Source organism: Zonotrichia albicollis, chromosome 30, assembly GCF_047830755.1.
Source record: "Zonotrichia albicollis isolate bZonAlb1 chromosome 30, bZonAlb1.hap1, whole genome shotgun sequence".
NCBI lineage: Eukaryota > Metazoa > Chordata > Aves > Passeriformes > Passerellidae > Zonotrichia > Zonotrichia albicollis.
This window is the reverse complement of record NC_133848.1, coordinates 5,369,370-5,396,864: the sequence shown is the minus strand read 5'-3', so window position 1 is coordinate 5,396,864 and position 27,495 is coordinate 5,369,370. Positions and strand designations below refer to the sequence as shown.

Genomic DNA, 27,495 nt, shown 5'->3' with positions numbered 1-27,495 from the left:
AGAATAACCAGGCCAGAACTCAGACTAAACCAGGCCAGACTCAGACTAAACCAAGCCAGAACTCAGACTAAACCAGGCCAGAACTCAGAATAACCAGGCCAGAACTCAGACTAAACCAGGCCAGACTCAGACTAAACCAGGCCAGAACTCAGACCAAACCAGGCCAGACTCAGACTAAACCAGGCCAGACTAAACCAGGCCAGAACTCAGCTTTTTCCTTGCTTTTTCCTTAGCCTCAGCCCTAGGCTGCATTTCCTGCCTAGGGTTCGGTTTAGGGTTTCCAAACCACAAAGCCCACAGCTCCAGGCATCCCAAGGGGAACACAAAACTGCCACACCGTGCCTTCCTCCACAGCTTTTCCTTGGAACCAGCCTTAGCCCATGAGTGCCACAGGAAACTGGCACCAGGAACCTGGGCAGGTGAGTTCTGTTCACCTGGGAGAAGGCTGGTGTTGGTGTTTGGGGACCTGTGGGCTGGAGTGGGACGATGCTGAAATTCTGCATTTGGCAGGATGGTTCCCAGACCCAAACTGGCACCGGTGCCAGCTCAGGCTGGTTTGGCAGTGCCAAGCAGCTCCTGCAATCTGCCAGCAGGGTTCTGACACACAGGAGCGTTATTACCAAGTGTTCCTTTATTCTCAGCAGCAGCAGCACTGCGGGCAGAGGCAGCTGCTCCCTGTCCCCACTGCCATCCTCGTCCTCTTGTCCCTGTCCTTGTCCTTGTCCTGTCCTGTCCCTCAGGGCCTCTTCATGGTGCTCTCGATGAAGGACTCCAGCACAAAGATGGTCTCGTCCACCTGGTTCTCGCTGGCGTCGATCCTGGGGACACACAGGGATGGGCAGGGTCCCCACAGGGTCCCCAATCCCCTCCCCACCCTGCTCCCATCCCAGCTTTCATCCAATCCTTCCCTTAAGAGTTTTTCTCTTTTCTTTTATCTAATCCTTTCCTGAAGATTTTTTTCTCCTGAGAAGCCTCAACAACAAAATGTAAACAATCATTAATTATCTGCTGCAGGTGGATCTGGGATTGGTCCCATGTGGTTGCTTTTAATTAATGGCCAATCACAGTCCGCTGGCTCAGACTCTCTGATATAAATCTATATAAATCTATATAAGCCTTTGTTTTTAATTTTTTTTCTTTTCTAGTCTTAGCTAGCCTTCTGATGAAATCCTTTCATCTGTTTAGTATAGTTTTAATATAATATATATTATATTAACTAATACATATAAATATATATTTATATAACTAATATATAAAAATATTTTTATATTTATATTTTATATGCTATATCTTTAGCTAATATTATCTTTATTCATATACTAATTATAATACATACATTATTTATTAAATTAATGATACTTTATTATTATAATAGAATATTACTATATTATATTTATATATTTATTGATATATAATCTATATAAATATATAGATTTAATATTTATTATTATATTTTAATATATGCTATATATTTTTATATTAATATACTTTTATTCATTATAAAATATATAATATTAAATGAATATAATGATACTTTATTATTATAATAGACTATTACTATATTATAATATATTTATATACTTATATATTATATTTGTGTATAATATATATTTATATATTATATTTATATTACATATTATATGTTTATATATCAATATATATTTATAGAATTATAGAATTATATTACTTATATAATATATCTTATAAATATTAAAATATTTTATATTTATATTCTATACTGATATATTTTATATTATTATATTTATCTATTAATATTATTATATATTAACAATATTATTATATTATATATTATTTAATAAAATAAGAAGTATATATATAATAAATATAAAATATATAATAAATATAAAATATATAATAAAATAAGAGATCAAGCCCTCTGAAACACAGAGCCCACCCCCGTCTCCCCTCACTTGTTGACGTTGCGTTTGAGGCTCTCCAGCTGCTGCCGCTCGGGGCCCGTGATCATCTCCTCCACCTCGTGCAGCTGCGCCGCCTCGGCGCCCGTGGCCTGCATGGAGGCCAGGATGGCCTCAACCCGCTGCGACTTCTCCAGGAGCCGCCTGCCGGGCACAGGGACAGCAGGGCAGGTGGCGGCGGCAGCGCCGTGCCAGCCCTGTGCCAGCCATATGCCTGCTGTGTGCCCACCGTGTGCCTGCTGTGCCAGCCGTGTGCCTGCCATGTGCCCGCCGTGTGCCCACCATGCCTGCCATGCCCGCTGTGTGCCCGCCATGCCCGCCGTGTGCCCGCCATGTGCCCGCCATGTGCCCGTCGTGTGCCTGCTGTGTGCCTGCCGTGTGCCCACCATGCCCGCCCACCATGTGCCCACCATGTGCCCGCCATGCCCGCCAGCCGTGTGCCCGCTGTGTGCCCGCCGTGTGCCCGCTGTGCCAGCCGTGCCAGTTGTGCCCGCCATGTGCCCGCCGTGTGCCCGCCATGTGCCCGCCGTGTGCCCACCATGCCCGCCGTGTGCCTGCTGTGTGCCCGCCGTGTGCCAGCCGTGTGCCCGCCGTGTGCCCGCTGTGTGCCCACCATGCCCGCCGTGTGCCCGCTGTGCCAGCCCGCTGTGCCAGCCGTGTGCCCGCCATGCCCGCCGTGTGCCTGCTGTGTGCCTGCCATGTGCCCGCCGTGTGCCCGCCATGCCCACCGTGTGCCCGCTATATGCCCGCCGTGTGCCCGCCATGTGCCTGCTGTGTGCCCGCCGTGTGCCCACCATGCCAGCCGTGTGCCTGCTGTGTGCCCGCCATGCCCGTCGTGTGCCGGCCGTGTGCCTGCCGTGTGCCCGCCATGCCCGCCATGTGGCAACCGTGCCAGCCATGTGCCTGCTGTGTGCCCGCTGTGTGCCAGCCATGCCCACCATGTGCCCGCTGTGTGCCCGCCGTGTGCCCGTCGTGCCCGCCGTGTGCCCAACGTGTGCCTGCCGTGTGCCCACCGTGTGCCTGCTGTGTGCCCACCATGCCCGCTCACCATGTGCCCGCCGTGTGCCCACCATGCCCGCCATGTGCCCGCCGTGTGCCTGCTGTGTGCCTGCTGTGTGCCCACCGTGTGCCCGCCGTGTGCCCGCCATGCCCGCTGTGTGCCCGCTGTGTGCCTGCCGTGTGCCCGCCATGCCCACCGTGTGCCTGCTGTGTGCCTGCCATGTGCCCGCCATGCCCGCCATGTGCCCGCCATGCCCACCGTGTGCCCACCATGCCCGCCGTGTGCCTGCTGTGTACCCGCCATGTGCCCACCATGCCCGCCGTGTGCCAGCCGTGTGCCCGCCGTGTGCCAGCTGTGCCCGTCATGCCCGCCGTGTGCCCACCGTGTGCCCGCCGTGTGCCCACCGTGTGCCCGTGTGCCCGCCATGCCCACCGTGCCCGCCGTGCCAGCCCGCCCCCCCACGGAGCTCACTTGTTCTCGCGCATCTCGTGCTGCCGCCGCTCCATCAGGTTGGCCACGCTCTGCGGGAGGAACGGGGGAGAAGCCAGCGTGGGTTTGATGGAGAGCACTGAGAATGCCATGGGGGACATGGGGACAGACATTGTCACCCATGGGGGACACAGGGACGGTCACTGACAGCACTGAGAATGCCACGGGGAGGCGGCCACGGAGCGAGGGTGGCGCTGGGAGGGGATTGGGGGGGATTGGGGGGGATTGGGATGGACTGGGAGGGACTGGGACCAAACTGGGAGGGACTGGGAATGAGCTGGGGTGGACTAGGAAGGACTGGGATGGACTGGGATGGAATGAGACCAAACTGGGATGGGACTGGGATGGACTGGGATAGGACTGGAATGGAATGAGACCAAACTGGGATGGGACTGGGATGGACTGGGAGGGACTGGGACCAAACTGGGATGGTTCCCTGCATCAGGGCCTGGATTCCCTGGCAATTCCTGCAGGGACACACCAGGATCTGTGACCTGGGACAGACCAGGATCTGTGATCTGTGATCTGGGACACACCAGGATCTGTGACCTGGGACAGACCAGGATCTGTGATCTGGGACACACCAGGACCAGGATCCGTGATCTGGGACAGATCAGGATCTGTGATTTGGGACACACCAGGGTCTGTGATCTGGGACACACCAGGATCTGTGTCTGGGACACACCAGGATCTGTGGTCTGGGACACACCAGGATCTGTGATCTGGGACACACCAGGACCAGGATCTGTGGTGTTGGACACACCAGGACCAGGATCCGTGACCTGGGACAGACCAGGATCTGTGATCTGTGATCTGGGACACACCAGGACCAGGATCTGTGATGTGGGACAGCCCAGGATCTGTGATCTGGGACAGACCAGGACCAGGATCTGGGACACAGCAGGACCAGGATCCATGATCTGGGACACACCAGGATCTGTGACCTGGGACACACCAGGATCTTTGATCTGGGACACACCAGGATCCGTGATCTGGGACACACCAGGATCCGTGATCTGGGACAGATCAGGATCTGTGATCTGGGACACACCAGGATCTGTGATCTGGCACACACCAGGACCAGGATCTGGGACACACCAGGATCTGTGATCTGTGATCTGGGACACACCAGGATCTGTGGTCTGGGACACACCAGGATCTGTGGTCTGGGACACACCAGCCCCAGGATCCGTGGCATTGGGCCCCTGGCACTCACCTTGTAGCACCTGTGCAGCAGCATGCGAGCAGCAGCCATCACGTTCACCGTGTACAGGTAGAAGGTGCGGGACGGAGCGTGGTCTGGGGTCTTGGGGATCTCCTGAGCAAGGGCAGAGGGATGGTGGGCACCAAATGGAGATTTCCCCTTCCCTGGAGGTGTCCCTGTGTCCCCTCACCCTCAGCATTCCCTGTGGAGCTTTTGCTTCTCCTTGCCAGGGTTGGGGTTAAATGTGTGAGATGGATTTTCTTCTTTGGACTCAGATAATTCATTAATTTTTATCTCTGTTCATTCTCACAAACCTTGAGTTCTACAGCACTTTAACAAACTAAAAATGGAGATCTATCTCTCTCTGCAAGGCCTTTAAAGGATAAACTGCACAATTAAGAAATTACACCTGAATTGTTTTCACTTTTAGCCCAATAACTAACCACCCATTGGCTTGCAATGGGGACTTTTTAATGCAATTACACAAAACCACCCAAACCCATGGAGGAGGAGAAGGTGGTGGAGAAGAAGGAGGGGAAGGTGAAGAAGAAGGAGAAGAAGGAGAAAAAGAAGAAGAAAGAGAAGGTGGAGAAGTGAAGAAAAAGGACCAGCCTCCACCCTAAAATCCCCATCTTGTTTTACATTTTTTTCCTCTATTTTAAAAACCCCAAACTCTAAATTTTCCACCCTGTGATATTCCACACTTCTATTCCAACTCCACACCCACAATCCCAGTTCTACCACTCAATTTTGGGAGATTTCTCCACAGCCTCGGGTCACAGGCAGTGTTCTATTGGGGGTCAGTGCCTGGCAGCACAGAAAATCTCAAATTCTCAGCAAACAGGGCCCAAATTCCAGGTGGGATCACTCACAAGTGCCCAAAACCTGGCCAGATGTCACACCTGGACAAATCTCTGGGATCCCAGAGCTGGAAATCATCTCCTGTGGAAGGGCAGAGAGATGGTGGAAACCAAATGGAAGCCAATCCCCTTTCCCAGGGGCGTCCCTGTGATCTCTCCCCTTAGGATTCCCCCTCCCCAAATGCGCCCAAACTCCAGGTGGGATCACTCACAAGTGCCCCAAACCTGTCCAGCTGTCACACCTGGACAATTCCCCCACCTGCAAGGCCACCAGGTTCTCCGAGAGCATCCTGTAGAGCATGTCCTTGGCTTCCTTGGCTGGGATCATGGCAAAATCCTCCACCTGCTTCTGCTCCAGGTGCTTCTTGCGCAGCAGCAGCCGGAAGATGCGGGCACAGCGAGAGCCAAACCTGCCCAGGAGGGTGGGAGTGAGGGAGGGATGTGGGGAAGGGGCTGGGGGAGCTCAGGAAGGGGGATCCAGACCCCCCTTGGTCACCTCTCCTCCACGATGGACTCCAGCGTGGCCGTGGCCAGGGACACAAGGGCCTTGTGCAGGTCTGGAGGGCTTGGGGTCAAGGAGAATTGTGCAAAAAATCGTCCCAAATCTGCCCAAAATCACTCCCAAAATCCCCCGAAAATCACCAAAAAATCCCCTGAAAATCACCCCAAAAATCCCTCAAATCTGCCCAAAATTGTCCTCAAATCTGCCCAAAATCACTCCCAAAATCGTCCCAAATCTGCCCAAAATCACTCCCAGAATCATGTTCAAATCTGCCCAAAATCACTCCCAAAATCCCCCGAAAATCACCAAAAAATCCCCTGAAAATCATACCCAAAATCCCCTGAAAATCACTCACAAAATCCCCTGAAAATCACACAAAAATCACCCCAAAAATCCATCAAATCTGCCCAAAATCACTCCCAAATCCTCCTCAAATCTGCCCAAAATCACTCCCAAAATTGTCCTCAAATCTGCCCAAAATTACTCCCAAAATCACGTTCAAATCTGCCCAAAATCACTCCCAAAATCGTCCTCAAATCTGCCCAAAATCACTCCCAAAATTGTCCTCAAATCTGCCCAAAATCACTGCCAAAATCCCCCGAAAATCACCAAAAAATCCCCTGAAAATCACCAAAAATCCCCTGAAAATCACCAAAAAATCCCCTGAAAATCTCCCCAAAAATCCCCTAATATCCCCTGAAAATCACCCAAAAATCACCCCAAAAATCCCTCAAATCTGCCCAAATCTGACATGGCCAGGGACACCAGGGCCTTGTGCAGGTCTGGAGGGGTTGGGGTCAAAGAGAATTGAGCAAAAAATCGTCCCAAATCTGCCCAAAATCACTCCCAAAATTGTCCTCAAATCTGCCCAAAATTGTTCTCAAATCTGCCCAAAATCACTCCCAAAATTGTCCCCAAATCTGCCCAAAATCACTCCCAAAATCACGTTCAAATCTGCCCAAAATCACTCCCAAAATCATCCTCAAATCTGCCCAAAATCACTCCCAAAATTGTCCTCAAATCTGCCCAAAATCACTCCCAAAATCGTCCTCAAATCTGCCCAAAATCACTCCCAAAATCCTCCTCAAATCTGCTCAAAATCACTCCCAAAATCGTCCTCAAATCTGCACAAAATCACTCCCAAAATCCCCTAAAAATCACCCCAAAAATCCCTCAAATCTGCCCAAAATCACTCCCAAAATCGTCCTCAAATCTGCCCAAAATCACGTTCAAAATGCCCAAAATCGTCCTCAAATCTGCCCAAAATCACTCCCAAAATCCCCTAAAAATCACCAAAAAATCCCCTGAAAATCTCCCCAAAAATCCCTCCAAAAATCCCCTAAAATCACTCCCAAAATTGTCCTGAAAATCACACAAAAATCCCCCCAAAAATCCCTCAAATCTGCCCAAAATCACTCCCAAAATCCCCTGAAAATCACCAAAAAATCCCCTGAAAATCATTCCCAAAAATCCCCTGAAAATCACTCACAAAATCCCCTGAAAATCACCAAAAAATCCCCTGAAAATCACCCAAAAATCACCCCAAAAATCCCTCAAATCTGCCCAAATCTGACATGGCCAGGGACACCAGAATTGTGCAAAAAATCGTCCCAAATCTGCCCAAAATCACTCCCAAAATTGTCCTCAAATCTGCCCAAAATCACTCCCAAAATCCCCTAAAAATCACTCCCAAAATCCCCAGAAAATCACCCCAAAAATCCCTCAAATCTGCCCAAAATCACTCCCAAAATCACGTTCAAATCTGCCCAAAATCACTCCCAAAATCCCCTGAAAATCACCAAAAAATCCCCTGAAAATCACTCACAAAATCCCCTGAAAATCACCAAAAAATCCCCTGAAAATCACTCACAAAATCCCCTGAAAATCACCAAAAAATCCCCCCAAAAATCCCCTAAAATCACTCCCAAAATTCCTTGAAAATCACACAAAAATCCCCCCAAAAATCACCAAAAAATCACCCAAAGTCACCCCAAACCTGCCCAAAATCCCTGCCCCAAAATTCCTTCCAACTCATCCTGAAATCCCCCCAAATTCCTCCAAATTCTCCACAAAATAGCCCCAAAATCACCCAAAAATCTCCTGAAAATCCCCCAAAATCCCCCCAAAGGATACTGACAGTGTAGGTGCCCCCTCCACTGTCCCCCGACTTCCCCACAAACTCCAACTGCAGGGAGAAAATTTGGATTTTTACTTCAAATTTGGAATTTTACTTCAAATATGGAGTGGAAAGAGGAAGAAGATTTCAGGCAAAAAATAGCTTTAATTTATAACTACAACTTTTAACTTTATAACTTCAACTTATAGTTTTAAGTTATAACTTAATATGAGTTAAATAACTCAAGTATTCTGAAATAAATTCAGCATCTGTTAAATACCTTCAGTGCCAGTAAAATAGAATGCAGAATTTTATTTAATACCTGATAAATAATAAATAATAAAATATATTTTATATAGTATATAACATAAATAATTGTTATATGTTATATATGTTATACATGTTATATGTTATATATGTTATATATGTTATATATGTTATATATGTTATATATGTTAATGTTATATATTATTAAAATGTAATGTAATATAATATAATAAATAATAAATCTTATTGATTTAAAAATCTTCAGCACCTGTAAAACACCTTTAGTGCCAGTAAAATAGAATACAGAATTCTATTTAATACCCGATAAATAATAAAATATATTTATATATTATATAACATAATTATTATATATGTTATGTGTTATATATTATATATGTTAGTGTTATATATTATTAAAATGTAATGTAAGATAATATAATAAATAATAAATTTTATTGATTTAAAAATCTTCAGCACCTGTTAAACACCTTCAACGCCAGTAAAATAGAATACAGAATTCTATTTAATACCTGATAAATAATAAAATATATTTATATATTATATAACATAATTATTATATATTATATGTTATATATTATATATGTTAATGTTATATATTATTATAATGTAATGCAATATAATATAATAATAAATTTTATTGATTTAAAAATCTTCAGCACCTGTTAAACACCTTCAATGCCAGTAAAATAGAATACAGAATTCTATTTAATACCTAATAAATAATAAATAAAATATATTTATATATTATATAACATAATTGTTATATATTATACATTATATGTTATATATTATATATGTCAATGTTATATATTATTATAATGTAATGTAATATAATATAATAATAAATTTTATTGATTTAAAAATCTTCAGCACCTGTTAAACACCTTCAATGCCAGTAAAATCGAATACAGAATTCTATTTAATACCTGATAAATAATAATTAATAAAATAAATTTATATATTATATGACATAATTATTATATATTATATGTTATATGTTATATATTATATATGTCAATGTTATATATTATTATAATGTAATGTAATATAATATAATAATAAATTTTATTGATTTAAAAATCTTTATCACCTGTTAAACACCTTCAATGCCAGTAAAACAGAATACAGAATTCTATTTAATACCTGATAAATAATTTCAATATCTTTGATATTTGTTCAATAACTTTAAAAATCTTTAAATATCTGTTAAAAACCTTCCTTAAACTCTCAGTAAAAAATGTTTTAGCCTCAGACAGAGGAAAAAAGGAGGAAAAAAGGAGGAAAAATGGAATGCAAGGCCCAGGCTCACCGGATCATCAGCCAGCAGGGCCAGGTACTGGTCCAGCACCGGCTTCCCAATGTTGTACCCAGCGGGGAGAGACCTGAAAATCTAAAAAATATCAAAAAAACCAGGGAATGTCAAGGGATTTCAAGGGTTAAATTTGCATTTTGTCTTTTTTTCCTGTTTTGGTTAGGTTTGGTGTTAAATGTGTAGAGATGATAGAGGTTTATTAAATTTTATACATGATCTAGCATATGTTATATAATATGCAGAGATTTTATAAAAGATGTAATATATATAATAAATATATTAGAATTATATATATCTTTATATGCCTATATAAATATATATGTTATTATATATTATAATATATAACACATTATAAGATACAGAACAGAATATAATAGAAAATAATAAAATATTATAGAATAATATAATAATGTCTGAAATTATATAGTATATAGAATGATATTAATATCTTACTATATATTATTATATACTATATAATTATATAATAGTACTATTACTACTAATACTACTACCAATATATTTAATATATTAATATATTATAAATAATATATTTCTGCATTATATATTGTTTAAGAAAACAAAGAACATATATAATATATAATATATAATATATAATATATAATATATAATATATAATATATAATATATAATATAATATATAATAAGTAATATATAATATATAATATATAATATATAATATAAAATGTATAATGTATAAAACATTATGTATAATACATTACATATAATACATTACATATTATATATTATACAATGTGTATTAAATTTTATAATTTATAATAAAAATTATTGACCATACCTATTCATATTATTTCATACATAAATACTATATATAAACATAATCCATATAATTATATATATACTATATAAGCATATACAATATATATAATATGTTTCTATATTATCTATACAATTATATATAATGCTTACATATATTATATATATGCATATATTTTATAACCATTATATATAGTATATAGTATATAGTATATAGTATATAGTATATAGTATATAGTATATATTATACATTATACATTATACATTATACATTACATTATACATTATACATTATATAGTGTGTTGTGTTATGTTATGTTATGTTATACATATATTTATATTAATAAACACATTCATACTATTCTGAAAAGCAAACCAACGTCCCTTCCAACCCAGAAAAACCTGAATTTCTCAGAATTTGGGGTTCCAAGAAGATTCCAGAGCTTTTGCAGGACCCACCTCGTTGGAGGAGAGGGGCTGAGTGTGGGAGGCCCCCGAGGCCGTGGTGACCTCGCTCATGCGCAGCATGGTCCGGACCACTTCACTGCTGGTCTGTGCTGGGAAAATATGGAATTATGGAGGGAAAAATTGGAATTATAGGGGGAAATTCCTCACCACTTCACTGCTGGTCTGTGCTGGGAAAATATGGAATTAAAATGGGAAAAGGAGTGGGAAAAATTGGAATTATAGGGGGAAATTCCTCACCACCTCGCTGCTGGTCTGCGCTGGGAAAATGGGAATTACAGTGGGAAAAAATGGAATTAAATTGGGAAATTCCTCACCACCTCGCTGCTGGTCTGCGCTGGGAAAATGGGAATTAAAGTGGGAAAAAATGGAATTATAGGGGGAAATTCCTCACCACCTCGCTGCTGGTCTGTGCTGGGAAAATGGGAATTACAGGGGGAAAAAATGGAATTATAGGGGGAAATTCCTCACCACCTCACTGCTCGTCTGTGCTGGGAAAATGGGAATTAAAGTGGGAAAAGGAGTGGGAAAAATTGGAATTAGAGGGGGAAATTCCTCACCACCTCGCTGCTGGTCTGTGCTGGGAAAATGGGAATTAAAATGGGAAAAGGAGTGGGAAAAACTGGAATTATAGGGGGAAATTCCTCACCACCTCGCTGCTGGTCTGTGCTGGGAAAATGGGAATTATGGAGGGAAAAATTGGAATTATAGGGGGGAATTCCTCACCACCTCGCTGCTGGTCTGTGCTGGGAAAATATGGAATTATGGAGGGAAAAAATGGAATTATAGGGAGAAATTCCTCACCACCTCGCTGCTGGTCTGTGCTGGGAAAATGGGAATTAAAATGGGAAAAATTGGAATTATAGGGGGAAATTCCTCACCACCTCACTGCTGGTCTATGCTGGGAAAATGGGAATTAAAATGGGAAAAAATGGAATTATAGGGGGAAATTCCTCACCACTTCACTGCTGGTCTGTGCTGGGAAAATGGGAATTACAGGGGGAAAAGGAGTGGGAAAAATTGGAATTATAGGGGGAAATTCCTCACCACCTCGCTGCTGGTCTGTGCTGGGAAAATGGGAATTAAAGTGGGAAAAGGAGTGGGAAAAATTGGAATTATAGGGGGAAATTCCTCACCACCTCGCTGCTGGTCTGTGCTGGGAAAATGGGAATTAAAATGGGAAAAAATGGAATTATAGGGGGAAATTCCTCACCACCGCAGTGCTGGTCTGTGCTGGGAAAATGGGAATTAAAATGGGAAAAGGAGTGGGAAAAATTGGAATTATAGGGGGAAATTCCTCACCACCTCGCTGCTGGTCTGTGCTGGGAAAATCGGAATTAAAATGGGAAAAAAATGGAATTATAGGGGGAAATTCCTCACCACTTCACTGCTGGTCTGTGCTGGGAAAATGGGAATTAAAGTGGGAAAAGGAGTGGGAAAAATTGGAATTAGAGTGGGAAATTCCTCACCACCTCGCTGCTGGGCTGTGCTGGGAAAATGGGAATTACAGTGGGAAAAAATGGAATTATAGGGGGAAATTCCTCACCACCTCACTGCTGGTCTGTGCTGGGAAAATATGGAATTAAAGTGGGAAAAGGAGTGGGAAAAATTGGAATTATAGGGGGAAATTCCTCACCACCTCGCTGCTGGTCTGTGCTGGGAAAATGGGAATTAAAGTGGGAAAAGGAGTGGGAAAAATTGGAATTATAGGGGGAAATTCCTCACCACCTCGCTGCTGGTCTGTGCTGGGAAAATGGGAATTATGGAGGGAAAAATTGGAATTATAGGGGGAAATTCCTCACCACCTCGCTGCTGGTCTGTGCTGGGAAAATATGGAATTATGGAGGGAAAAAATGGAATTATAGGGGGAAATTCCTCACCACCTCGCTGCTGGTCTGTGCTGGGAAAATGGGAATTAAAATGGGAAAAATTGGAATTATAGGGGGAAATTCCTCACCACCTCACTGCTGGTCTATGCTGGGAAAATGGGAATTAAAATGGGAAAAGGAGTGGGAAAAATTGGAATTATAGGGGGAAATTCCTCACCACCTCGCTGCTGGTCTGTGCTGGGAAAATGGGAATTAAAATGGGAAAAAATGGAATTATAGGGGGAAATTCCTCACCACCTCGCTGCTGGTCTGTGCTGGGAAAATGGGAATTATGGAGGGAAAAATTGGAATTATAGGGGGAAATTCCTCACCACCTCGCTGCTGGTCTGTGCTGGGAAAATGGGAATTACAGGGGGAAAAAATGGAATTATAGGGGGAAATTCCTCACCACTTCACTGCTGGTCTGTGCTGGGAAAATGGGAATTAAAATGGGAAAAGGAGTGGGAAAAACTGGAATTAAATTGGGAAATTCCTCACCACCTCGCTGCTGGTCTGTGCTGGGAAAATATGGAATTATGGAGGGAAAAAATGGAATTATAGGGGGAAATTCCTCACCACCTCACTGCTGGTCTGTGCTGGGAAAATATGGAATTATGGAGGGAAAAAATGGAATTATAGGGGGAAATTCCTCACCACCTCGCTGCTGGTATGTGCTGGGAAAATGGGAATTAAAGTGGGAAAAAATGGAATTATAGGGGGAAATTCCTCACCACCTCGCTGCTGGTCTGTGCTGGGAAAATGGGAATTAAAGTGGGAAAAATTGGAATTATAGGGGGAAATTCCTCACCACCTCGCTGCTGGTCTGTGCTGGGAAAATGGGAATTAAAGTGGGAAAAACTGGAATTAAATTGGGAAATTCCTCACCACCTTGCTGCTGGTCTGTGCTGGGAAAATGGGAATTAAAGTGGGAAAAGGAGTGGGAAAAATTGGAATTATAGGGGGAGATTCCTCACCACCTCAGTGCTGGTCTGTGCTGGGAAAATGGGAATTAAAGTGGGAAAAAATGGAATTATAGGGGGAAATTCCTCACCACCTCGCTGCTGGTCTGTGCTGGGAAAATGGGAATTAAAATGGGAAAAGGAGTGGGAAAAATTGGAATTATAGGGGGAAATTCCTCACCACTTCACTGCTGGTCTGTGCTGGGAAAATATGGAATTAAAATAGGAAAAGGAGTGGGAAAAATTGGAATTAGAGTGGGAAATTCCTCACCACCGCAGTGCTGGTCTGTGCTGGGAAAATGGGAATTACAGGGGAAAAGGAGTGGGAAAAATTGGAATTAGAATGGGAAATTCCTCACCACCTCGCTGCTGGTCTGTGCTGGGAAAATCAGAATTACAGGGGGAAAAGCTGGAACTAAGAGTGGGAAAATATGGAATTATGGAGAGGAAAAACTGGAATTAGAGTGGGAGATTCCTCACCACCTCGCTGCTGGTCTGTGCTGGGAAAAGGGGAATTAGGGAGGGAAAAGGAGTGGGAAAAACTGGAATTATAGGGGGAAATTCCTCACCACCTCGCTGCTGGTCTGTGCTGGGAAAATGGGAATTAAAGTGGGAAAAATTGGAATTATAGGGGGAAATTGCTCACCACTTCACTGCTGGTCTGTGCTGGGAAAATGGGAATTATGGAGGGAAAAATTGGAATTATAGGGGGAAATTCCTCACCACCTCGCTGCTGGTCTGTGCTGGGAAAATGGGAATTAAAGTGGGAAAAAATGGAATTATAGGGGGAAATTCCTCACCACTTCACTGCTGGTCTGTGCTGGGAAAATGGGAATTAAAGTGGGAAAAAATGGAATTATAGGGGGAAATTCCTCACCACTTCACTGCTGGTCTGTGCTGGGAAAATATGGAATTATGGAGGGAAAAAATGGAATTATAGGGGGAAATTCCTCACCACTTCACTGCTGGTCTGTGCTGGGAAAATGGGAATTATGGAGGGAAAAATTGGAATTATAGGGGGAAATTCCTCACCACCTCGCTGCTGGTCTGTGCTGGGAAAATGGGAATTACAGGGGGAAAGGAGTGGGAAAAACTGGAATTATAGGGGGAAATTCCTCACCACCTCGCTGCTGGTCTGTGCTGGGAAAATGAGAATTACAGGGGGAAAAATTGGAATTATAGGAGGAAATTCCTCACCACCTCACTGCTGGTCTGTGCTGGGAAAATGGGAATTACAGGGGGAAAAGCTGGAACTAAGAGTGGGAAAAATTGGAATTAAATTGGGAAATTGCTCACCACCTTGCTTCCGGTCTGTGCTGGGAAAATGGGAATTATGGAGGGAAAAAGCTGGAATTAAATTGGGATATTGCTCACCACCTCGCTGCTGGTCTGTGCTGGGAAAATGGGAATTATGGAGGGAAAAAATGGAATTATAGGGGGAAATTCCTCACCACCTCGCTGCTGGTCTGTGCTGGGAAAATGGGAATTACAGGGCGAAAAAATGGAATTATAGGGGGAAATCCCTCACCACCTCACTGCTGGTTTGTGCTGGGAAAATGGGAATTTAAAGTGGGAAAAGAAGTGGGAAAAACTGGAATTAGAGGGGGGAAAGCAGGAATTAGAGCAGGAAAAGCAGGAATTGGAGTGAGAAAAGCAGGAATTAGAGCAGGAAAAGCAGGAATCAGAGAGGGGAAAAAAGGGATTGGAGCAGGAAAAGCAGGAATTAGAGCAGGAAAAGCAGGAATCAGAGAGGGAAAAGCAGGAATTAGGGGGAGAAAAGCAGGAATTGGAGCAGGAAAAGCAGGAATTAGAGCAGGAAAAGCAGGAACTGGAGCGGGAAAAGCAGGAATTAGAGCGAGAAAAGCAGGAATTAGAGTGGGAAAAGAAGGAATCAGAGAGGGAAAAGAAGGGATTGGAGCAGGAAAAGCAGGAATTGGAGCAGGAAAAGCAGGAATTAGAGTGAGAAAAGCAGGAATTGGAGCAGGAAAAGCAGGAATTGGAGCAGGAAAAGCAGGAATTGGAGCAGGAAAAGCAGGAATTAGAGCAGGAAAAGAAGGAATCAGAGAGGGGAAAAGCAGGAATTAGGGAGAGAAAAGCAGGAATCGGAGAGGGAAAAGGAGTGGGGAAAGCAGGAACTGGAGTGGGAAAAGCTGGAATTAGAGCAGGTAAAACTGGAATTTGAGCAGGAAAAGGAGTGGGAAAAGCAGGAATTGGAGCAGGAAAAGCAGGAATTAGAGAGGGAAAAAAAGGGATTGGAGCAGGAAAAGCAGGAATTGGAGCAGAAAAAGCAGGAATTGGAGCAGGAAAAGCAGGAATTGGAGCAGGAAAAGCAGGAATTGGAGCAGGAAGAGCCCGGGCAGGCACAGACCTGGTCCATCCGGCTGGCCACGGCACTGACCAGAGCCTGGTCACGGAAATGCTGATGGAAACGCTCCAGGTTCACCTGCCAGTAAATGCCATCATCCGGGGGAGCCTGCGGGAAAAAGGACAAAAAATGAGGGGAAAGGGGCAGGAAAAGAGAGGGGAAAAAGAGGGAAATAGGGCAGGAAAAGAGAAGGAAATGGGGCAGGAAAATGGGGGAAATGGGGCAGGAAAAGAGAGGGAAATAGGGCAGGAAAATAGTGGGGAAAGAGATGGAAATGGGGCAGGAAAAGAGAGGAAAAAATAGGAAAATAGGGCAGGAAAAGAGAAGGAAATAGGGCAGGAAAATAGGGAGAAATGGGGCAGGAAAATGGGGAAAAGAGGGGGAAATGGGGCAGGAAAAAAGTGGGGAAAGAGAGGGAAATGGGCAGGAAAAGAGAAGGAAATGGGGTAGGAAAAGAGAAGGAAATGGGCAAGAAAATAGGGGAAAAGAGGGGGAAATAGGGCAGGAAAAGAGAGGGAAAAAAGAGGGAAATGGGGCAGGAAAATGGGGCAGGAAAAGAAAGGGAAAAGGGGCAGGAAAAGAGAAGGAAAAGGGGCAGGAAAAGAGAAGGAAATGGGCAAGAAAATAGGGGGAAATGGGGCAGGAAAATGGGGGGAAAAAAGAGGGAAATAGGGCAGGAAAATAAGGAGAAATGGGGCAGGAAAATAGTGGGAAAAGAGAGGGAAATGGGGCAGGAAAATGGGGGAAAAGAGAGGGAAATGGGGTAGGAAAAGAGAGGGAAAAAAGAGGGAAATAGGGCACGAAAAGAGAAGGAAATAGGGCAGGAAAAGAGAAGGAAATGGGCAAGAAAATAAGGGGAAAAGAGAGGGAAATGGGGCAGGAAAATGGGGGGAAAAAGAGGGAAACAGGGCAGGAAAAGAGAAGGAAATGGGGAAGGAAAAGAGAAGGAAATGGGCAAGAAAAGAGAGGGGAAAAAAGAGGGAAATGGGGCAGGAAAATTGTGGGGAAAGAGATGGAAATGGGGCAGGAAAAGAGAGGGAAATGGGCAAGAAAATAGGAGGAAAAGAGAGGGAAATGGGGCAGGAAAAGAGGGAAAAAAGAGGGAAATGGGGCAGGAAAATGGGGGAAAAGAGAAGGAAATGGGGCAGGAAAAGAGAGGGAAATGGGGCAGGAAAAGGGGGGCAGGAAGCTAAGGAACAGCAGCCACAAAACTGAGAGATGGCAGCCAAGAAAACGAGGAAAAGGAGGCTCAAAAATGAGGAAGAAGCCACAAGAAATGAGGAAAAGGAACCAGGAAAAATGAGGAAGAAGAGCCATAAAAAATGAGGAAGAAGCCATAAAAAATGAGGAAAAGGAGCCATGAAAAAATGATAAAAAAGAGCCAGAAAACCCCAAATTCCTGGTTTCCTCAGAAGATGTTTGGGAATATGGATCTCAGCCCTGCCAGTACCTCTGAGCTTCCTCCCTCCTGCTTCTGCCTTTTGGCTTTGTGCTCTCCCTCCTCTTCCTCGTCACACGAGCGTCTCCTCTTCCCTTTCCCTGGCAACCCCAAAAATTATATAAAATATATATAAATTGTATATAAAGATACTTTTAAAATAATTTTAAAATTCAAATAATAAATTTAAAATAGTTTAAAATAGTTTTAAATTAAATAATAACATTAAAATAATTTGTAAATAATTGAAAAGATTTAAATTTAAATAAATTTAAAATATGTTTAAAATTTAAATCATCATTTGAAAAGAAGGTTTGAATCATTTTTAAAATTTAAATTACAATTGGAAAGTTATCTTTAAATATAAATTATATATAAATTTATATCTATAATAAATATAATATATATAATATAATATAACATAATATAATATAACATAATATAATATAATATAATATGACATAATACAATATACGATATATAATACAATACAATATAATACAATATAATATAATACAATATAATATAATATAATATAATATAAGTACTATTATATATATAATATATATATTATACTGTATATAAATTTATATATATAAATTTATATATAAATATAAACTTTAAAATAATTGAAGAGCAATTTTTAAAATAATTGAAGAACCATTTAAAATTTTTAATCCTAATTTAAAAACAGTTGAAGAACCATTTTTTTAACATTTAAATTACAACTTTTAAATCATTTAAAAAATTTAAATTCTAATTTTAAAACTATTTTTAAAATTTTAAAATTTTCATTTATACATAATAGAAATAAACAATTTCTAGTTGATCCTAGCAGTCAATACCCAAAAAATCCCAAATTTCCCAGATCAAATGCCAGGATTTGGGGTCTCACCGACGAGGCTGAGGCGGGGCACCGCGTACATGTCCTTGTCAGCGATGCCCAGGGCAGGGGCTGGGGGCACTTTGCCATCTGGGGGCACCTCTGGGGCCATGGGGCACCTCTGGATGAAGTGGGTGTCTGCCAGGCGCACAAAGGTGTTGGACACCTCGGCGTAGTCCATGGATTTCCCGTCTGGTGGGAGGAGACACACGGGGGGTGGTGTGGGATGGGGCTGAGGCTCTGGAGAACGTGGTTGTGGTGTCCTCAGTGCCACCACAAACGTTCACAAACCCAAATAAAGCCCTGAGCTTCCCACCATCCATGGTCTCCATGGTCTCCAAGAGCAGATGCTGGATGTTCCTCAGGCTTTGGAGAACGTGCTCGTGGTGTCCTCAGTGCCACCAGCACCCCAGAGCTTTTGGAACATTCACAAACCCAAATAAAGCCCTGCTGTCAAAGGAGCTTCCCACCATCCATGGTCTCCATGAACTGTCCACCAAGAGCAGATCCTGGATGTTCCTCAGGCTTTGGAGAATGTGCTCGTGGTGTCCTCAGGGCCACCAGCACCCAGAGCCTCTGGAACATTCACACACCCAAATAAAGCCCTGAGCTTCCCACCCTCCATGGTCTCCAAGAGCAGATCCTGGATGCTCCTGAGGCTCTGGAGAACGTGCTCGTGGTGTCCTCACTGCCACCAGCACCCAGAGCCTCTGGAACATTCACAAACCCAAATAAAGCCCTGCTGTCAAAGGAGCTTCCATGGTCTCCATGGCCTGTCCAAGAGCAGATCCTGGATGGTCCTGAGGCTCAGGAGAACGTGGTCATGGTGTCCTCAGTGCCACCACAAACGTTCACAAACCCAAATAAAGCCCTGAGCTTCCCACCCTCCATGGTCTCCATGGTGTCCAAGAGCAGATCCTGGATGTTCCTGAGGCTCTGGAGAACGTGCTTGTGGTGTCCTCAGTGCCACCAGCACCCCAGAGCTTTTGGCACCTTCACAAACCCAAATAAAGCCCTGCTGTCAAAGGAGCTTCCCACCATCCATGGTCTCAGTGGGCAATCAGCCAGCCTGGCCATTGCAGAGCTCATGGGAAGATGCCCTTGACCCCCACAGAACATCCTACAGTATCTCTGATCCCACTGACCATTCCCCTTTCCCAGATCCCATTTTTTTGGGATACAGGAGTTCCTCTCCCACCTTCCATGGTCTCAGTGAGGTGATCGGCCACCCTACAGTATCTCTGATCCCATTGACCATTCACCATTCCCAAATCCCATTTTTTGTGAATGGTGAATTAGGAAGGTGCCTATCTCTGATCCCATTCCCCACTCCCAGATCCCGTTTTCCTGAGTTTCTCTCCTACCTTCCATGGTCTCAGTGAGGCGATCGGCCACCCTACAGCATCTCTGATCCCATTGACCATTCCCCTCTTCCAGAACCTGTTTTTTTGAGTTTCTCTCCCACCTTCCATGGTCTCGGTGAGGCAATCGGCCACCCTGGCCACGACAGAGCTCATGGGAAGGAAGCCATGGACCAGCAGGCCCCCACAGAACACCCTATGGTGCCTCTAATCCCATTGACCATTCCCCACTCCCAGATCCCATCGATCTGAGTTCCTCTCCCACCTTCCATGGTCTCGGTGAGGCGATCGGCCACCCTGGCCATGGCAGCACTCATGGGAAGGTGCCCATGGAGCAGAGACTCCCCACTATCTCTGGTCCCATTCAGCACTCCCAGATCCCATTGTTTTGGGATGAAGGTGCCTCATTCCCACCTTCCATGGTCTCGGTGAGGCGATCGGCCACCCTACAGCATCTCTGATCCCATTCCCCACTCCCAGATCCCATTTTTCTGAGTTCCTTCCCACCTTCCATGGTCTTGGTGAGGCGATCGGCCACCCTACAGCATCTCTGATCCCATTGACCATTCACCACTCCCAAATCCCATTAGTTTTGGGATGAAGGTGCCTCATTCCCACCTTCCATGGTCTTGGTGAGGCGATCAGCCACCCTACAGCATCTCTGATCCCATTCCCCTCTCCCAAATCCCATTTTTTTGGGATACAGGAGTTTCTCTCGCACCTTCCATGGTCTCGGTGAGGCGATCGGCCACCCTACAGTATCTCTGATCCCACTGACCATTCACCATTCCCAAATCCCATTTTTTTGGGAATGATGAATTGGAAGGTGCCATCTTTGTGAATGGTGAATTAGGAAGGTGCCTATCTCTGATCCCATTCCCCTCTCCCAAATCCCATTTTTTGAGTTCCTCTCCCACTTTCCATGGTCTCGGTGAGGCGATCGGCCACCCTACAGCATCTCTAATCCCGTTTCCCTTTCCCAGATCCCATTTTCCTGAGTTTCTCTCGCACCTTCCATGGTCTCGGTGAGGCGATCGGCCACCCTGGCCACGGCGGTGCTCATGGGCAGGTGGCCGTGCAGCAGCAGCTCCTCCACCAGCAGCTCCCTGTGGTCCCCATAAAGCTCTCCTGGGTCCCTCAAACACCACCCCACAGTGCCTCTGATCCCATTCAACAACTCAGATCCCAATTTTTTGGGATGAAGGTGCCTCCTTCCCACCTTCCATGGTCTCGGTGAGGCGATCAGCTACCCTACAGTATCTCTGATCCCATTGACCATTCCCCTCTGCCAGATCCCATTTTTCTGAGTTCTTTCCCACCTTCCATGGTCTCGGTGAGGCGATCGGCCACCCTACAGTATTTCTGATCCCATTGACCATTCACCAATCCCAAATCCCATTTTTTTGGGATGAAGGAGTTCCTCTCCCACCTTCCATGGTCTCGGTGAGGCGATCGGCCACCCTACAGCATCTCTGATCCCACTGACCATTCACCATTCCCAAATCCCATTTCTTTGTGAATGGTGAATTAGGAAGGTGGCTATCTCTGATCCCATTCCCCACTCCCAGATCCCGTTTTTTTGAGTTCCTCTCCCACCTTCCATGGTCTCGGTGAGGCAATCAGCCACCCTACAGTATCTCTGATCCCATTGACCATTCAGCACTCCCAGATCCCATTTGTTTTGGGATGAAGGAGTTTCTCTCCCACCTTCCATGGTCTCGGTGAGGCAATCGGCCACCCTGGCCACTGCAGAGCTCATGGGAAGGAAGCCATGGACCAGCAGGCCCCCACAGAACACCCTATGGTGCCTCTAATCCCATTGACCATTCCCCACTCCCAGATCCCATTTTCCTGAGTTCCTCTCCCACCTTCCATGGTCTCGGTGAGGCGATCAGCCACCCCACAGCATCTCTGATCCCATTGACCATTCCCCTCTCCCAGATCCCATTTTTTGAGTTTCTCTCCCACCTTCCATGGTCTTGGTGAGGCGATCAGCCACCCCACAGTATCTCTGATCCCATTCCCCTCTCCCAGATCCTGTTTATTTGAGTTTCTCTCCCACCTTCCATGGTCTTGGTGAGGCAATTGGCCACCCTACAGCATCTCTGATCCCACTGACCATTCCCCTCTTCCAGAACCCGTTTTCCTGAGTTCCTCTCGCACCTTCCGTGGTCTCGGTGAGGCGATCAGCCACCCTGGCCATGGCAGCACTCATGGGAAGGAACCCATGGAGCAGCAGTTCCCCACAGATCACCCTACAGTATCTCTGACCCCATCCACCACTCCCAAACCCCATTTTTTGAGTTCCTCTCGCACCTTCCATGGTCTCAGTGAGGCGATTGACCACCCTACAGCATCTCTGATCCCATTGACCATTCCCCACTCCCAAATCCCAGTTTTTTGGGATGAAGGTGTTTCTCTCCCACCTTCCATGGTCTCGGTGAGGCAATCGGCCACCCTGGCCATGGCAGCACTCATGGGAAGGTGCCCATGGAGCAGAGACTCCCAACTATCTCTGGTCCCATTCAGCACTCCCAGATCCCATTGTTTTGGGATGAAGGTGCCTCATTCCCACCTTCCATGGTCTCGGTGAGGCGATCGGCCACCCTACAGCATCTCTGATCCCACTGACCATTCCCCACTCCCAAATCCCATTGTTTTCGGATAGAGGAGTTTCTCTCCCACCTTCCATGGTCTCGGTGAGGCGATCGGCCACCCTACAGTATCTCTGATCCCATTCACCACTCCCAGATCCCGTTTTTTTGAGTTCCTCTCGCACCTTCCATGGTCTCGGTGAGGCGATCGGCCACCCTGGCCACGGCGGTGCTCATGGGCAGGTGGCCATGCAGCAGCAGCTCCTCCACCAGCAGCTCCCTGTGGTCCCCATAAAGCTCTCCTGGGTCCCTCAAACACCACCCCACAGTGCCTCTGATCCCATTCAACAACTCAGATCCCAATTTTTTGGGATGAAGGTGCCTCCTTCCCACTTTCCATGGTCTCGGTGAGGCGATCGGCCACCCTACAGCATCTCTGATCCCATTGACCATTCCCCACTCCCAGATCCCATTTTCCTGAGCTTCTCTCCCACCTTCCATGGTCTCGGTGAGGCGATCGGCCACCCTGGCCATGGCAGCACTCATGGGAAGGTGCCCATGGACCAGCAGGCCCCCACAGAACACCCTATGGTGCCTCTAATCCCATTGACCATTCACCACTCCCAGATCCCATCTATCTGAGTTTCTCTCCTACTTTCCATGGTCTCGGTGAGGCGATTGGCCAACCCCACAGTATCTCTGATCCCATTGACCATTCAGCACTCCCAAACCCCATTTTTTGAGTTCCTCTCCCACCTTCCATGGTCTCGGTGAGGCGATCAGCCACCCTACAGTATCTCTGATCCCATTCCCCACTCCCAGATCCCATTTTTTGAGTTTCTCTCCCACCTTCCATGGTCTCGGTGAGGCGATCGGCCACCCTGGCCTTGGCAACACTCATGGGAAGGTGCCCATGGAGCAGCAGCTCCCCACAGATCACCCTACAGTATCTCTGACCCCATCCACCACTCCCAAATCCCATTTTTTTGGGATGAAGGTGCCTCATTCCCACCTTCCATGGTCTCGGTGAGATGATCGGCCACCCTACAGTATCTCTGATCCCATTGACCATTCATCACTCTCAAACCCCATTTTTTGAGTTTCTCTCCCACCTTCCATGGTCTCGGTGAGGCGATCAGCCACCCTGGCCACTGCAGAGCTCATGGGCAGGTGCCCATGGAGCAGAGGCTCCCCAGTATCTCTGATCCCATTCCCCTCTCCCAGATCCCATTTTTTGAGTTTCTCTCCCACCTTCCATGGTCTCGGTGAGGCGATCAGCCACCCTACAGCATCTCTGATCCCATTCCCCATTCAGCACTCCCAGATCCCATTTGTTTTGGGATGAAGGTGCCTCATTCCCACCTTCCATGGTCTCAGTGAGGCGATCGGCCACCCCACAGTATCTCTGATCCCATTCCCCACTCCCAAATCCCATTTTTCTGAGTTCCTTCCCACCTTCCATGGTCTCAGTGAGGTGATCGGCCACCCTACAGTATCTCTGATCCCACTGACTATTCACCACTCCCAAATCCCATTTTTTTGGGAATGGTGAATGGGAAGGTGCCATCTTTGTGAATGGTGAATTGCCTATATCTGATCCCATTCCCCACTCCCAGATCCCGTTTTCCTGAGTTTCTCTCGCACCTTCCATGGTCTCGGTGAGGCGATCGGCCACCCTGGCCATGGCAGCACTCACGGGCAGATGCCCATGGAGCAGAGACTCCCCAGTATCTCTGGTCCCATTCCCCACTCCCAGATCCCATTTTTTGAGTTTCTCTCCCACCTTCCATGGTCTCGGTGGGCAATCGGCCACCCTGGCCACTGCAGAGCTCATGGGAAGATGCCCATGACCCCCACAGAACACCCTACAGTACCTCTGATCCCATTGACCATTCCCCACTCCCAGAACCCGTTTTCCTGAGTTCCTCTCGCACCTTCCATGGTCTCGGTGAGGCGATCGGCCACCCTACAGTATCTCTGATCCCATTCCCCATTCAGCACTCCCAGATCCCATTGTTTTGGGATGAAGGTGCCTCCTTCCCACCTTCCATGGTCTCGGTGAGCAATCGGCCACCCTGGCCATGGCAGCACTCATAGGAAGGTGCCCATGGACCAGCAGGCCCCCACAGAACACCCTATGGTGCCTCTAATCCCATTGACCATTCACCACTCCCAGATCCCATCGATCTGAGTTTCTCTCCCACCTTCCATGGTCTCAGTGGGCAATCAGCCACCCTACATCATCTCTGATCCAATTCCCCACTCCCAAATCCCATTTTTTGAGTTACTCTCGCACCTTCCATGGTCTCGGTGAGGCGATCGGCCACCCTACAGCATCTCTGATCCCATTGACCATTCCCCTCTTCCAGATCCCATTTTTTGAGTTCCTCTCCCACCTTCCATGGTCTCGGTGAGGCGATCGGCCACCCTGGCCACGGCGGTGCTCATGGGCAGGTGGCCGTGCAGCAGCAGCTCCTCCACCAGCAGCTCTCCTGGGTCCCCATAGAGCGCCTTGGCCGTGTAGATGTAGCGGGGGTAGCGCAGGATGCGCAGCACGCGCTGCCGCCGCGCCTCGTACTCCACCCAGCCCCGCGGCTGCGCCTCGAAGCGCACCAGCTGGTGCTGGATCAGCACGCACAGCGCCTTCTTCACCTGCCGGGATCGCCCGTGGAAATATAAAATAATGCGTTTAACCGGGCGCTTTTAGCGGGAATTATCCTGTGCCTGTTAATGGGGATAATGGGAATTATCCTGTGCCTGTTAATGGGGATAATGGGAATAAACCCATCCCTTTTAATGGGAATAATGGGAATTACCCCCAATGGGAATAACCCATCCTTTTAATAGGAATAATGGGAATAACCCCATCCCTTTTATTGGGAATAATGGGAATTACCCCAGTTCTCTTAATGGGAATAATGGGAATAACCCCAGCTCTCTTAATGGGAATTACCCAGTCCCTTTTAAAGGCAATAATGGGAATTACCCCAATGGGAATAACCCATCCCTTTTAATGGGAATAATGGGAATAACCCCAGCTCTCTTAATGGGAATAATGGGAATTACCCCGTCCCTTTTAATGGGAATAATGGGAATTATCCCATTCCTTTTAGTGGGAATTATCCTGTGTCTGTTAATGGGAATAATGGGAATTACCTTGTGTCTGTTAATGGGGATAATGGGAATTACCCCAATGGGAATAACCCATCCTTTTAATGGGAATAATGGGAATAACCCCAGCTCTCTTAATGGGAATAATGGGAATAAACCCATGCCTTTTAATGGGAATAATGGGAATAACCCCAGCTCTCTTAATGGGAATAATGGGAATTACCCCATCCCTTTTAATGGGAATAACAGGAATTACCCCATTCCTTTTAGTGGGAATTACCCTGTGCCTGTTAATGGGGATAATGGGAATTACCCCAGCTCTCTTAATGGGGATAATGGGAATTACCCCAGCTCTCTTAATGGGAATAATGGGAATAACCCTATCCCTTTTAATGGGAATAATGGGAATTATCCTGTGCCTGTTAAGGGAGATAATGGGAATGACCCCATCCCTTTTAATGGGAATAATGGGAATTATCCCATTCCTTTTAGTGGGAATTACCCTGTGCCTGTTAATGGGGATAATGGGAATTACCTCGTGCCTGTTAATGGGAATAATGGGAATTATCCCATTCCTTTTAGCGGGAATTATCCTGTGCCTGTTAATGGGAATAATGGGAATAACCCCATCCCTTTTAATGGGAATAACAGGAATTACCCCATTCCTTTTAGTGGGAATTATCCTGTGCCTGTTACTGGGAATAATGGGGATTACCCCAGCTCTCTTAATGGGAATTACCCTGTCCCTTTTAAAGGCAATAATGGGAATTACCCCAATGGGAATAACCCATCCTTTTAATGGGAATAATGGGAATAACCCCATCCCTTTTAATGGGAATAACAGGAATTACCCCATTCCTTTTAGTGGGAATTACCCTGTGCCTGTTAATGGGAATAATGGGAATTACCCCAGCTCTCTTAATGGGAATAATGGGAATTATCCCATTCCTTTTAGTGGGAATTATCCTGTGCCTGTTAATGGGAATAATGGGAATTACCCCAATGGGAATAACCCATCCCTTTTAATGGGAATAATGGGAATTACCCCGGCTCTTTTAAGGGGAACAATAGGAATTACCCCATTCCTTTTAGTGGGAATTACCCTGTGCCTGTTAATGGGAATAATGGGAGTTACCCCATCCCTTTTAATGCGAATAACCCCATTCCTTTTAATGGGAACAAACCTATCCCTTTTAATGGGAATAATGAGAATAAACTCATCCCTTTTAAATGGGAATTACCCTGTGCCTGTTAATGGGAATAATGGGAATAATCCATCCCCTTTTAATGGGAATAAACCCATCCTTTTTCATGGGAATAACCTCGTGCCTTTTAATGGGAATATAACCATATTAATTTCAAATTAATTAAAAATTCATATTACCTTCCAATAATTTCCTGTTAATTTCAAACAATATGAGATCATTTTAATATTAAAATTTCCTCCTCCCTCGCAGCCCGTACCTGATCCGGGAGCAGCCCCGTGTCCCCCACCAGCAGCCGCAGCGGCCGCGGGCCCGTCCGGAGCAGGGAATTCCCGACTTTTTCCACGATTTCCCCGAAATGCTCCCGCAGCAGGAGGGAGCAGAGCCGGAGCTCGGCCTGGGTCATCGCGGCGGCTCCGGAATCGCGGGAACGGAACGGGAGGAAGGGAAGAACGAACAGCTGGATGGATGGAGAGAGAGGGGACAGAGGATGATCCTGCTGCAGATCCCCTCCCGAGGGAGGATCAGCGCTGTCCCCGCAGTCCCGTGTCCCCCCAGCCGGGATTTCCCCGTCCCGGTGTCCCGATGTCGCCCCCGCTCTCACCACCAGGCCCGGCCTAGGCCGCCATCACCGCCGCCATGACAACGGCGCCGTCCTGCTCCACTTCCTGTAACGTCACTTCCGCTGCCGCCACCCGGCATTGCCCGGCTCCCAATGGGCAGCTCCCACTAGGGGGCGTCCT

The 27,495-nt window shown here is 45.9% G+C and overlaps 1 protein-coding gene across 1 annotated transcript; it reads right to left on the bottom strand.

Moving 5' to 3' along the window:
• Positions 1 to 34: 34 nt before the first annotated feature.
• POLR3C (RNA polymerase III subunit C) lies at positions 35 to 27,478 on the bottom strand. Its single transcript, XM_074529703.1, has 15 exons — positions 27,357 to 27,478; positions 27,012 to 27,212; positions 24,833 to 25,088; positions 18,494 to 18,673; positions 17,611 to 17,699; positions 16,164 to 16,268; positions 10,963 to 11,055; positions 9,706 to 9,786; positions 8,126 to 8,177; positions 5,987 to 6,047; positions 5,750 to 5,900; positions 4,643 to 4,744; positions 3,409 to 3,458; positions 1,932 to 2,081; positions 35 to 818 (listed from the first exon to the last, which is right to left on the bottom strand). The coding sequence occupies exons 2-15, from the start codon at positions 27,156 to 27,158 to the stop codon at positions 737 to 739; spliced, it is 1,599 nt and encodes a 532-aa protein (XP_074385804.1). The 5' UTR covers positions 27,159 to 27,212; positions 27,357 to 27,478; the 3' UTR covers positions 35 to 736.
• Positions 27,479 to 27,495: the final 17 nt, after the last annotated feature.